Source organism: Cataglyphis hispanica, chromosome 2 (genome assembly GCF_021464435.1).
Source record: "Cataglyphis hispanica isolate Lineage 1 chromosome 2, ULB_Chis1_1.0, whole genome shotgun sequence".
NCBI lineage: Eukaryota > Metazoa > Arthropoda > Insecta > Hymenoptera > Formicidae > Cataglyphis > Cataglyphis hispanica.
The window spans coordinates 12,709,488-12,724,582 of NC_065955.1; the positions used below are offsets into that span (position 1 = coordinate 12,709,488).

At 30.9% G+C, this 15,095-nt stretch overlaps 1 protein-coding gene across 2 annotated transcripts in view; it reads left to right on the top strand.

Moving 5' to 3' along the window:
- LOC126858932 (FK506-binding protein 2) overlaps nucleotides 1-15,095 on the top strand; it is a 60,545-nt gene that overhangs the window by 43,338 nt on the left and 2,112 nt on the right. Inside the window, exons 2-3 of one of the 2 annotated variants that reach the window (XM_050609668.1) lie at nucleotides 9,901-10,064; nucleotides 14,610-14,734. In XM_050609668.1, coding sequence (XP_050465625.1) covers nucleotides 9,901-10,064; nucleotides 14,610-14,734 — 289 coding nt within the window. The remainder of the gene's footprint in view (nucleotides 1-9,900; nucleotides 10,065-14,609; nucleotides 14,735-15,095) is intronic. The other variant, XM_050609669.1, reaches the window with a different exon arrangement.

A 15,095-nucleotide genomic window follows, 5' to 3' on the forward strand; every position in this document is an offset into this window, starting at 1 on the left:
TTTCTCCCCTTCTACAGATCAGCGAGATAGACTAAATTCAATGAAAAACATCCAGGCTACACATTGCCAATTAAAAAGCCAATTTCCATCAGTGGCCATCTGCCGACTTTTTCGCCGCCAACCATAATGCATTCGTATAAAAGCTTTCGTGTGGCCACCAGCTTGAATACTCAGTTTATCTACAATTCTATTCTACCACAAGGATTCCCCGGGAAAATTCGATTGGTCCCCTATCCCCTGTATACACAGCCTGTCACACACTCGTACAAAGTTGATACGCGTGTACTGTGTCGTCTCTCGTCGCCTCTCGCCCTTCTCATACTCGACTCTGGCTGCGCCGGCAAGCCGAGCGATAAACTAAATCGGTGCGTGCACCGGCGCGATGCAATTAACAGCGTTCACAGGGTGCTCGAGTGATCTAACGAGCTCTAGCACATACGCTTCGCGACACCGACATCGTCGACGACAGTGTCAGCATTGGTGCACGATGACGCACCGATGCATATAGAATCGCCAAATAATTTTTATTTTTTTATTTATTTATTTTTTTTTTTTTGTAATCAACGATCGAGAGTTGCGGCATAAAATGTACGAAATTTTTTTTGATACATACATAGAGAGGATGCAATTTCGTTTATCAATAAAAAATCTTTTATCAATAAACGAATATTTATTATTTTGTATATCATAATTGTTTTATTTAAAAAAATTAATTGATTTGCATGATTTTTTACGGTTTGTTATTGATGTTTTGATGCAGTTGGCACTTTCTAAATTGATAAATTAATATAACAGATGAATAGAAAAAATCATTTTTTTTTTGCTCTTTTTAACGTTTAAAATTTAGTTCTGATTACTCTGGTATGCTCTCAACAAGATATATTAAATAATAATAGTATAGCAAATGTTTGTTTTTTTTAGAGTACGAGAGTGTTTATATATGTCTTATTGAAAAAAAAAAAAATATATATATATACACATTTTATTTAGAGCACACACAATACATATATTTGAAAAAAAGCATTCCTCGATCTTCGAGCGTAAAGTTTCTAGCATCAAACATTAATGGACCAATCATCTCTCTCGATAAAATACTATCTTTAATCTCAAGTGAGAATTTGCTGCTCGGGCTGGACCGCACGAAAGTCATTTGCGATTCCCAGGCGCGCGAGGTGATTCCCTTCTCGTCTAACTTTCGGTCGAAGTCTGGTAGGAGATTTCGGCTTAGGCGAAGAAGGAAGAACACGTTATCGCCACGGATCTACGGTAACTGGGTTCCCTGTTGGCGCACTTAGGGCGCAACTCGGTGCCGACCACTACCCCGACAGTAGTGGCTGTATAGTAGGCGCCAGCAACAGATAAGGGCGCAGTCTATAAATTAATTAGCCTGAGTCTACGGGACTTGAAAGCCGCATGCGCGCGCCAGCAACCTACCTAAATTTGCATTAAGCCACCCCATCGAGCGAACACGCGGAATTTACAGCGAAGCACGATGTCGCTGCCTTATAGACGCAACGGTTGGAGTGTTAAGAAGATATGCTCTCTATTTAACCTGTCAAGAAACCATCCAGAGCTCGCCTTAAAGATTGCATTTAATGATCAACGAAGCTTAGACTTTTATCTAAGAAGAGTTAATCTTTTCGAGAGTTGATATTTTTTATTATATTTTTTTATATATTTTTATTTCATTTTTTTTTAGTGTTAATGTATTAATTTTGAGACTTTGTCAAAAGTATTGAATATAAAGTAATTTATGTTTATCATATTTCATAAAAACAGTTTACATAAGTATTTTATATTTATTAAAAAAATTAAAAAAGTTACGAAATAATTACATTTAATGAATTGCATTTAATGAAACGATTAAAATATTAAGTCTCGTAGATTCAAAATGAATATTGCAAAACAGTCAATTTGCCTTAAAATAAATTATAATGACATATATAACAAGTATATAACTTTAAAAATTTACTTTGTAAGAGAAAAACAAAATTACCTAACTTTATTACTTTATAGTTACTCTAGGCTATAAAAAAGCTTAAGTTTTTGCAGAATTTTTGTCTCGTTTTATAAGCTATTAAAAAGGATAAAGCGGAGGAAAAGCTGAAAGCATAATGGCATAATAAGAAGATTAACTACGAATAATGCCACAAATCTTAACGCATTATGCTTTTATATTATATGAAATACTATGCGCAGGTGTGATAATAATGTTGAGAAAGAAAACTTTGCGACAAGACGCCCCGACCACTAGGACAATTTCACGCTGTCTCGAGGGATGCCGTTGTCGTATGACAGTTCCAAAGACACTTCTTAATGAAGACGAGGAAAATAAACCAGCCAGGAAATCGCGCAGCGAGAAGTCGGAGATCATCCATTGTTTTTGTTCAAAAATAATATTTCCATGAAAAAAGAAAAAAGATTTTCCAATCTATTGATTGATAATAATCTTAATTATAATCTTAATAATGCTCTATCGCGTTGCTTACAAAGAAGATATTACTCGATTTGATGTAATTTTACTCTTTTGCGTTCCCGCAAGTGGCGAAAATAAAGAGACAGGTCGCGATAAAAGTTCCAACGAGAGACGGTTTTCTCGATATGCCGAGACGCCGTGTGGGAAAAGGCGAGCGACAACGCGTTTTAACTTAACAATCGAAACACTTTTCGGAAAAACTTTTTCAATCTGTACGAAAGTCCATAGTAATTTCCGGAGACGTCGCAGTTCGCGAAAACTTCGACTCGTTTTGAGAAAACGCGATCAGGTCGTAGAGAAAGCGCTCAGAGGGGCGGTATCATATCTATCGTGCAACTACTGATCTTTTATACGAGGGCCAGGATGGCCCGTCGAGCCGCCCTTTTGTCGCCCGCGAGAATTGAAGCGCGGGGAGAGATCTTATGAATATCTTATGAATGCATATAAGCCGTCGCGCCACGGTATTACACGGTGTCGCCGTGTTCCGGATAAAGCGCCGCCACTGAAAAATAGCCCTTCTTACTTATCCCACGAGCCCTTGATGGGGCCGCGATCCCGAGGCAACGTTTTCACTTTTTCGCGCATTATACGCCCATGAGCAGGAGGAAGAGGGAGGGGCGAGGAAGGGGTGGCGGGGAGGCTAATCTGCATTTAACGCTGCGCCGCGGTGGCGACGCTTTTTATCAGGCTGTTTATGCGATATTCCCTCGCATTACGCGAGCAATCAGGAACTAAGGAGAAGGACGGATAAATCAGTGACTTAAGCTTTCCGGCTTTTAAGTTTTCGAATACAATGACAATTATTGTCATAATAAATGTCTCGGACGAGATACTCATTGTTTCAGGAGATTTAAAATTATGTATTAAAATTATACAGGACATTTCAAACGCAATTTGACGTGGAATGAAATTTTGCAGATATTTAAACATGATTAGTATGCGAGATGCATATGTATATTTTGAATGGAATTAAGTAATTTGATTTTTTATGTCTCTCAACAAAGTCAATATTATCAGTTTGAAGCGATTATTCAACGGCAATAGATGCAAAAAAATTACTTTATACAAAGATATCCTAATTTATTAAGTATATTATTTATAAGATATACAAATAAATACTTCAACAATTTTTATATTACACGGCTATTTGACGAACTTCTTTTTGAATAGATATAACTTGATTTTAATACGCGTAAAAAAACATATTTTGTAAATTCTCTTACGATGTAAACGAAAACCTACAACGGTGTTTCGCAGAAGCACTTCCGAATATCAGGCCGAGAGCCAGCCAGTGTCGACACTTAATGGTGTAATAAATTCTTACGTTGTTGTTCCTTTCTTCACGCGACACTTCAGGCAAGAGTGGTCGTTAAAAGTGATGTAACTAAAACACAAGGGCTTGTAAATGAGATATTACACGTAATATTTCATGCATGAGTTATTTGTGATGCTTTGTAATATTTTGTGTTGCGTCCCCTTTTCAGAGCATCTTATTTGAACGTACACGAAGAATAATCTAAATACTTTTTACTATTTTATTATTTATTATTATTATCATATTTTTTTTTTTTTAATAGAAGACCAAAAATAAATAATATTGTTTTTTAGCGTTATTTTTCTTTGCTTTCTTAATTATCTAATCTTAATTACTAGAATATTTATTGTTAAAAATTAAAAAAATATAATTTTTATTATATTTACATAATATTTAGTTGTACATATATTATATTAATACATACACAATACGTTGGTAAAGAATACCGCAATACAATAAGCGGGCGCAAACATCCTTGAAAGAAATTATATTTTAGAAAACAGTCGGGAGTCCTGCTATTGTCTTAAAAAAAAAAAATAAACTTTCTTTATATTTACTTTATTGATGGACAGAGTGGGGAAACCGCGTGTCGATGGAAAACGTTCTGCGATCGCGGAAACAGGGATAAGAATGGATTCCAGAGAAAGAAACGAGCTTTTTCGTCCGACTACGAGAGCGGATCTTTATAAAAAGCTCAAAGAGAGGACTTTCCGTCTCCATCCGTTTTCCGCGAGTACACGTCCACGGTGGTGCTCGCACAACGCGGTCTCGATGTAAAAGCTCGCAAAGGTGCTACGCGCGCTACTAGAGAGGAATAAATTTAAATATCGCCGCGGCTCTTTGATATGTTAACGAGAGCCCTCGCGGCGCAAGGGGCGATATTCTTTGATAGCGATTCTTTCCGCCGGCTTCTTTTCCCCTCCACCTTTTTTTCTAGTTAGTCTTGTCCCTCATAGTCTATACATTATTTCTGGGTCTCTCTCTTTTCGGGTGGTGTAATCTACCCACTCTACCCTCCATCTTTCTTTCTCTTTTTTTTCGCCTCCTGTTTATCTCTCTATCGTTCCTCTTTTATCTTTCGTTGGAATCCCCGTGTATAGCACGATTTATGTTTTTAAAGAGTATCTCACCCCATTACGAGTATATGCAAATACCATCACGAAGGAGAGTTAACTAGTTTTTCGCACCCTTGTTTTTTTCCTTTTCTTTTTTCGTATCTTAAAAAAAATTCTGTTTCCATTCCTATCGCCATTGCTTCATCTTTCTTTCTTATATCTCTATATTTTTTCTTTCAAGTTATTTAAATCGTCTGATATTAACTTCTTGATATATCTTGTATATTTATTTCTCGTTATACCTATTAACGTATATACACAAGCGCGGCTCTCGGAAAGGAGCTATTTGAATATTTAAGTATCTCACCACGATATACATATATATATGCACAGGAAAAGCTCACGAAGCGTGCACGAGGACGTTGGGAAAAAGATGACAACGAGATTCGGTCCTTTGGAATTTTTTAGTGGCCAGAAGTCTCAGAGCAATTGTTTCGCCTTCTCTTCCCCTAGCCTCTTGTTTCTCGTTCCATCCTGTTTCCGTTGTTTCTCTTTCTCATGTTCGAGTGTTATTCCTCGCTTGTGACATTTCACGACGATGTCTATTCGCTGTACGTCCGGAACTCGGACGTGCCCGGCCTTTTTTCGGTTTCCTTATCCCAGTCCTTGCCTCTGATGTAATTTGAACCCCGTGTAATTCGTAATTCCCTTGGCACACCAATGTGCCGCCCATAGTGTCTATTTAACTACTTGTTGGGCTCTTGACGGGCGGCATACCTAAAAACCTGAAGATGAAATACCGGGTTACACACAAGAAAAGAAAGATCTGTTCCACAAATGAATTGGATTCAATTCGGAATCGTGCACTTTTCGACATAAATCTTTTGAATCAAATATTTACAGTAGTTGAAAAATGATGTAATAATATATATTTTTTTGTCAAAATATTTAAATATCTCTCAATGGACATTTTTTAAATGCAAAAATAAACAAATAGAAAAATATATATGCTTATTAGCATAACAAGATATTAATTGAATTGTAGTTTTTTTTTTATTGTTGCTTTTCATAGTTATATATTATAATGGGTGTATAAAATGTTTTGCACATTTCATAGTATTTTTATATAAATCTTAAATTTTTTAATAAATTATATTACATAATATACTTTTTTCTCTATAAAGATACTATTGTTATATATATATATATATATATATATATATATATATATATAATTATTTTAAAATTAATAAACACACATCAATGATAATCAAAATACTAAACCTTTGAAAAAAATTTATTCATATTGCACATAATACATAAACGTTTATAAAAATTATACATATTAAATTGTAATTATTTGTTATTAATAAAGTCAAGAACAAAGATCAGCTATTAAAACATATAGCTATTAAAACACACATTCTATACAGCTTTTATATTATAATATTAAACTATTATTTTTATATAATTTATATACACAAGCAAACTAAATATGTCAATATTATAAAGCGTAATATATCTCGAAGCTTTACGATCCAATGGATCTTACCTCCATCGAAGCTGTCGGAATGCATTTCGTCGATACACAAATTACTCTATAAAATGTAAAAATCGTCATATTGCTAATCCACCATCGTCGGGAATATGAGCCGACTCGTATCTATGTTAAAATATAATACGATCGCTTGGCGCAATATTAGATTACTCGTGATTATGGAATCTTTGAGATATAAGTTAAGAGACATGAATGGCATCATAACGCTCCTATTAATAAAATAATTAATGAAATAATAAACAAGTGCACAACAGCGCGTGATGCTTATTACAATAAAGTAACTAAGTAAATGGACACTTGATATTGGAGTCTTGAAGACTATCTTTACACACACGCAAGATAATCTTCTCGCTTATAATATTCTCCTGAACATATAATTTTCTTCGGTATTTTGAATAATTGTAGAGAGAGAATCTTAAACAATTCTGAAAATTTATTTCTGACAACCCTGAATTTAATTGAATTTATTAGATTTATTCTATTAATAAATATTTTACAGGTGAATTACTAGATCATTCTTATCAAATAAAAATATATTCGAATTAAATTTTAATAATACAATATAATGAAATAATATAAAATTTATTTTTTGTTAAGGTAAATTTTATAAAAAAAGTTGACAGCTATTTTAAACTTTATTTGCTGAAGAATAACATTTATATTTTTATCAAATGCGTTTTTAAATGGTTTTATTCATATATAGCCAATATACGAAACATTCAATTTAATCGCTTGGAAAATGAAAACTACCTTGAAACAGTTAAATAAGCAATATTTCTGCCTGACTGAGAGTAATGTTCGATTTTCAGTTCTGTGCAATTTAAACGCTTTATCGATACATCGTATATTAACAATTTGTCGGATAAAAGACATTGAAACAAATAATTATGTTTCGTAAAGATATTTGTGCTCTATACTCATTGTCAGTAGGACGATATAATAATTTGTATGAATAATTTGGCGCTAATATTAATAGAATGATACACAAGAGACTGCATTAACAGCGTACGAATAGTAATATGGCACGATTACGATAACTACAGCCTCCTATTTAAAAGGTCGTTTCTGAAGGCATTTTTGACGAGGAACACGGAGAAAATAGTAAAAAAAATTTTTGACCAATAATTTCCCAGATATGCGATTTTAAAGTTTTAATGCTTTTTTTTGTTATAAAATAAACAAAAATAAAGTTTGTTTACATTGCATTAGTGTAAAGCAGATGTGAAAAAATGTCTGTGTCAAATAACAAGATATATTGATCAGATTACATCGCAAAATGAAAAGTTGAGCAGGTTACTTTTCGCATAAATTTAAGCCATTACAGCCATGACTTAATTAACTTTAAATCTGCTATCGTAAATTATGAAATATTCAGAAATTAATGATTAATAAATTGTAATAGGTATGCGTTATAAAAAAGATTGCAGGGATTATATATATTAATATGGCGCTTCACTGAAAAAGTAATCTGCTTTCATGGCGAAGAGACTTGCCTTCGTAGCAAGATAGCCGAAAACCAATAACGCTGAAAATTGACTATATCATCTGTGCTCCAGAACGGCGGGAGAAATGATCGATCCGTTGATATTGCATCCGAGATACTCAATATAGTTTTTCCCACTGGCAGTTAACATGTATCTTGATAAAGTTAAATTAAACTATACAAAGTAGAGTTCAAGAATTACAGAGCTGAATAGAAAAGATCATTTTTGAATATATTGTTAGTAATAACCAGTTTTGTGTGAAATGGTGGAAACGATTAGTGCTCGTGCTAAATATGAATAGATTTTAGTGAGAAAGAGAGATATCTAAGATGTAAGTATTCTTCTTCTTGAATTTTATCCTGGAATTTTTATAGAAGGTAGAAACAAACAACAAAAGAAAAGAGTTACGTTACAGTGTGCACGACTTATTTAGAAAATATAATGCCTCTCTCTTCCATTCTTTATGTTTATTCTGAAATGAGAATATTGCATGTAAAGAAAACGAATGAGAGAAATTCTCTGCGTATACATATATTTTTGAATATAATTTTTTCACATTGTGCGAGCTCATTTTGCCACAAGTACAAGCAGGCGAAAATTATATTAAAGAAAATGTTTAGGTATAGAGAGAGAATTCTTTCTTATATAATTACGTATAATTTTTATATTTTTTTATGCAGAAAAGATATTTCTTAAAAAAAGATTTATAATTTATAGATATAATAATATTTATTTCCTTATATGAATAAGGAAAATAATGAGATTTTTTTTTCTTTCTTTTATATATTTATATGTATACAAATTTGAAGACACAAATATATAAGAAACGTTTTATATGAATTTTATCTCTTTCTATCTCGACATTGCTTATAAAATCATTTAGATTATTTAATTGCATTCTGATCTACATCTCTTTCATTTTTGAGCTTACATAACTGTCATTTTATTTTGTATATATTTTTATAATTTTAACCTCAATATATTATTACTCTATATCTGTATTACTTTACATTTACATTAGCACTCGTGCGGAACTCTTCACTTGACTGCATTTAACAGCACATTGCCAGGCGTTACTTCCAGCTCGTGTGTGCGCTCGATGTGGCGACGTCCTTAGACGTGCACTTCGAGATATCTTAAACGAAGCTCAGAGTCCTTCTCGCACAGCGTCAACTTTGCCTTGCTGTTTCCGCAATATTCCACTGACGCAACAGTGCGAATCGTCGATTTTCGCCCAAGAATGATCGCTTGAATGTGTACTCTCCTTCCATCTCTTCCTCTCTCTGTCTCTTCATTATAGACCTCGACAAATTGACACCTCTAATAACGATCTAAGCCTCTCGACTTAACACAAAATATCGAGCGCAGTCATGCGAGTTGCATTCGGCACTGGCACAATGGCAAATTCTTGGCGAAAGTTCGCGGTACTACGAAATGGGACTCGATTGTTCTGCACATTTTCCAATTCGCTGTGACAGTCGCTCCTCTTCTCGCGCCGAGTTACCTTTAACTTTCGAAGTGAATAAGTCATCGTGAAATTCGTTTCGACGAGTTCTTTGCTTTGAAATGAGAGATCTTACTATAGTTGGTCCAATGTAATTCAAAGTGAAGACTAAATATGTTCTATAAAGTAGCCTAAAAAGTAAAATCTTTTTATTGCATTTGCTAAGCACAAGTAAATGATTAGACGGGCGAAATATTTTCTATTGCATCAAGTATACGTAAATTTACTCACAATTTATTTTACTAGTATAATTTTACTAATTTATGATTTTAATATGGTGTGCCAACATTTCTGTAATTGACAGTAAAAAATTTTATTATAAAAATAATATTTATCTGAGATTTTTTTGAACAATTATTCTATGAAAGCATTATTTCTACAATTTTTATTTTATTTGAGATATAAAAGATTATAATTAATATGTCTATGCAGGAAAAATATATGTTGACTTTTATATGTATATGTATGCCTTGTAAGTTTAAATGAAATTGTTTTTCTTTTCTTGTAGCTTGGACAGGGATCAACCATTCACCTTCCAGCTGGGTGTTGGACAAGTCATCAAAGGTTGGGACCAGGGTCTCTTGGACATGTGCGTGGGTGAAAAGAGAAAGTTGACGATACCACCCGAACTTGGATATGGCGAGAAGGGTGCCGGAAACGTTATTCCTGGTGGTATGTAGTGACACATTCTCTGTTACTTGATTTAATACTTACTAGTTTAATTTAATATTTGCATGGACACAGATATATTTATATTAATTGTGTACGCGTATATAAAATTCTATATTCAATATTATAACAATATTATAATATGTATTTAATATATGCATAATAATATTGCTTCGACAAGTGCAGTGACCGCAGTTTGTTCGAGGCATATTATTTTTATAATTAATAAAATAGTAAACATCAAGGTTGTTCCAACAAAAGTATATATATATATTATGTATCTAATATTATGATTGCTAATGTATAATTAAAAATAAAATAAAATCTATTAGTTTTGCTTATTGATAAAAATTTACTTGAGATTTAAAAAACAAATTTATGAAATAATTTTACAAGTTTTTTATTATACATACATTTAATTAAGTAAAAATTATTTGAACATTTTTGCTCATAAAATTTTGAAGCTGTCATAATAAATATTTGAATATTTATATAATATAAATAATAAAATAATTGTTAACTAATAAATCTATTAATAAAATTATTGTAATAATATAATAATAAAAAATAATAACACAATTGATACATAAATGCGGAACATATAACGCTATTTGCTAAGACATATAAAAAGTAACATTTTAATTGTTTATTTACGTTTAAATAATACATACACACATCAATGTATTATATAAATTTTATCAATATGAAAGTTTAGCAGTTTTCATTTTTCTCCAATATTTTAAGAAATAAAAATACAAAGAGAACAAAAAAATTTTATTATTTATTCTTGATAAAACTTTATAAGCAGAAAAAAAAATTTAATTCAATATATGTACGTGTGTGTATGGATTTTAATTACTAATTTTATTTAAACTTTTTCATTTATTTTTCTGTTATATAAATAAAAATCTCAATAAAAAAAAGCAATTTCTTAATTATTTTTATAATTAAATAAATTTTGTAGGGAAAAAATTGACATAATTTTATATATATATCTATATACTGTATATTGAAACAGATATATGAATAAAACAATTTGACAATTTAGGAAATTAATTAAATCTTGTGTATATTTGTCTGTATATTTGCTTTATATATATATCAATATATCATCAATATATCATTTCCATAGCTATATTGTTATAGTAATTTTTCTCTTTATTAAATATAACGAAAACATATACAGAAAATTAAATTTACGATAAAAATATAATTTAGTAACTTATGCCTTTTTCATACGCGTTTAAATCTCTAATTATTTCTAAACAAATTATTTTGGACATTTAGAGTTAGCGATTCTTTCTTCTTAATTAAAAATGTTTCCAATTTACTGTAAGTATCCACGAATTAATAGCGGGCGCTGTACTTTCTTCACTTTTTTACATTTGTAACGCACTCGTTTGTTGCTTCTCTAATTGTACCGAGCTCTTCTATCAATCGAAATACGCGCCGATAGGTGTATATTCGCCAATCAACTGGACTGCAACGGTGTACATTGCGATTAAAAGGCGTCACGCTGACATGGGCATTTTTCAAATTACACGAGGGATCATTTTTACGTGCGCGATGAAGGGATTAAGGGGAAATAGAGAACGAGGGGAGCGGAAGAAAGAGGGGAAAAAGGGGAATACGCTGAACAATATCGAGCAGATCGATACAAGGGTAGTCGTTAGTAGCGGAATCGAAGTAAAAAATGCAATTGCACGGAAATCCAATAAAGCATCAACCATTAAATTGAGCACTGTTACGCGGCTCTCTGCAACCGGAATCAACAGTGATGAATGATTCGCCTCTTTCGCAGCGTAGATAAATCGCCTGTTACGCGCCAATTTCTCTGCTTATTTATATTATATTTTAAATACAAAATCCGCGAAAATTTATTGAAAAGCGATACAAGCCTTGACTGGCTGTATTATAATTGTCTCGCAAAATCCGTGATTATTATACTTTTACTGAGGATCACTGTCTGATTACTTTTATGTTAATTACACAAGTACACACAAATATATATAAATATTAATATATGTGATAACAATGATAACACACACATAAAATATATAATATATAATAGATATATAAAATTAAAATGTATTAAACTATATAATTATACAGCTAATTATATTTGCTTCTTGTATGTAAAAATAATATAAAAATAAGAAAAGATCAATATGCGTATACAAATGTCAATATAAAAAACATACAATCACATAAATTATAATTCTTTTACAAATTTATTTTTTTTTTAAATATGTGTTAAATAATAACTTTATACGCGTTTTTAAACCATCATCGGTGAAATATCCTTGCTTTCCTTGCTTATAAGTAGAAGGCATTGATAAAAGGGATTAAAGAGGAGGAAAAGGTGGATCGAAATAATTCTATTTAAATGCTATCATCTGTCTTTATTTCTCATGTTCAATTTCAACGGCGACAGCGACCGTTACATCGGTCGGTGCATTATTATTCGCCGTATTAATTTCACTCGTTTAAATAGTGAATAATTAAGCGCCATATTTCATTAGGGCTGGCTTAATCGCGACGGGACCATCCATAATTAATGGCTGGACGTGCCGAGCGCGCGTATGCATTCTCTCTCGCGCTGAACACTTCGTTAGCCCTCCCGTCCCTTTCCCCAGACGAATTTGTTGGTCATTGTTATTTCAGATATCTATAGACGCCGTTATTGGCGATCAAATTTCTATACGCGACGTTATTAGCGATCGGCCGAATATATGTGTACACGCGATTAATTTTGAGTCGCTTTGCAAGTTTAATCTTAACAATATAGTTTATAAAATTTTTTTGCTCATGTTATATTGTTATTTATGACAATGTTAAATAGTCAAGTATTAATTAATAATATAAATAAAAAATATATAAAGAAGACATATATTTCTTTTAAAATAATTACTCTTTGATTTATTATTTTATGCCTTTAGATTTATCTTTTTTGGATAAAACAAAAGCTTTTATATAAAGCGAAAATTGTATATAAAATATTCTCTTTAACAATTTTCACATACAATTAATTTTGTATGTATCTTATTATTATAAATTATTTTATTTATTAAAATTTTTGATACAACCGTTTATTTTGAATTTGCTTACAATTACAAAAATACTGTTATATTATTTCTACAAATTATAAATATCCAAAATATTATTAAAATTACGAATTATTATTTTTGGCATATAACTAATTAAATATTGTTTACAGATGAATATATGCAAGTAAAAAAAATTTATTAATTTTGAAACTGTATACACTGCTACTAATAAATAAATTTAAAAATAAGATACTTTTGAAATCTATCTATTTCATATAATGGTTATTTATAAATAACATTATCTGTTGATACAAAAAGATCTTATTATCTACGAGAAACTAATTAATGCTCAAATAATAAATTTATCGATAATAGAATGTATATTTTGCAAGAATATAAAAAATATATACATTACAATATTAAAATATACATTACGGAAAGTTTAAATTTTCAGAATAGAATTGTTTCCGGAAAAAGATTGTCTTATTAAGGATATTTAAACGATAACGGGAGAATATTTGGAAAACAAATCGAGTGGCTAAATTAATTTCAATTTAAAGAGAAATGAGACTATAATGCAATAACTGATATTTAAATTTATATCGTGTAGATTTGCGCGAATATTTCATCCTTTTACAATTGGATCTCATTTCTTGTACACTTTTTACGATTATATTTATAATATTACCTTCTTTTTCTGTTTATCTCTATTGATCTTATAATTAGAGAAGAGAGCTGCACCTTTTCTCTCAATTAGAGAAAGATTTTCATTCACATTATATATGTTATTTTGCATGTGTGTTTTGTATACATCGATTTGTTCGATTTGTCATTTTATCGTGCTCGTATTCTTCATGTATAAAAGCTTTATCGCTCGACAGCAGATCGATGCGCTCTAAAAATGATTAACGAGTGCTTGTCATAGATCGAGATTAATAGTATTTCAAAAATGAATAAATCTTTTGACTCACGAAATGGAGATCTTGTCGCATCTCAAATTTGTATCACAAAGAGGATTTTCTCAGTGAATTGTATACATTATTCGTGATATTAGAGAATATTTTATAATAAAAAAATTTAATTTTATATATAGTAAAGCGCAAATAAATAAAATCTAAAATAGAATTTCTCATATATGTTGAGTTTATTTCTCATAAATTTTGAAGAAATAAATATTTTTCTTAAACTTTGTGATTTTATTTTGAATTTTATTGAGAATATCACATTCAACAAAAGCGCTTAATATTTTAGATAAAAATATATAAAATATATAAATACTTTAGATAAAAATAGATATAAATTAAAATATAAATAAAAAGAAATTGAAAAATTTAAAGAAATTATCTTAATTTAGTGATTTAATTGACGAGAATAGATTCTTTTGTTATTCAAAAATATCAATAATCATTATTTACCATCAATAAATAAGCAAGTTTCTTACTGCTACATTTTTATAATTTGCCTACATCACGCTGTTAACACGAAAAGTTATTGATTTCAGGTGCTACTCTTACATTCGAGGTTGAGCTCATGAACATTAGCGACTCACCACCAACCGCTAACGTTTTCAAGGAGATCGATGCCGACAAAGACAACCAGCTGTCTCGCGAGGAGGTGAGAGTAATGGCAAGATCACTTTAAGTTTCTTTTATTTGGGTCATTTGTGGTGCTGGTCATAAAACTACACGTATTTCATATTTCATAAGCTATTTGTTTTTATTTCATTTATACGTATTGTATTTTAATCACTTTTATATGGAGAGAAATAGAATTTAATATTATTAAACAATTCATATTTTTGTGTTTACATCATATTATATAATATACATATGATATATAAAAAAAAAATCACAAAAGCTTTGTAACCATACAATGCCTGCGATACCTTACAATGATTAAAAGTCAAAAATAGTTTTTATATAAAAATTAAAAAATAAATTTGAGTTTTTTTTCGGATAAAACAAGATAATATTTCGTTCTATAAAAA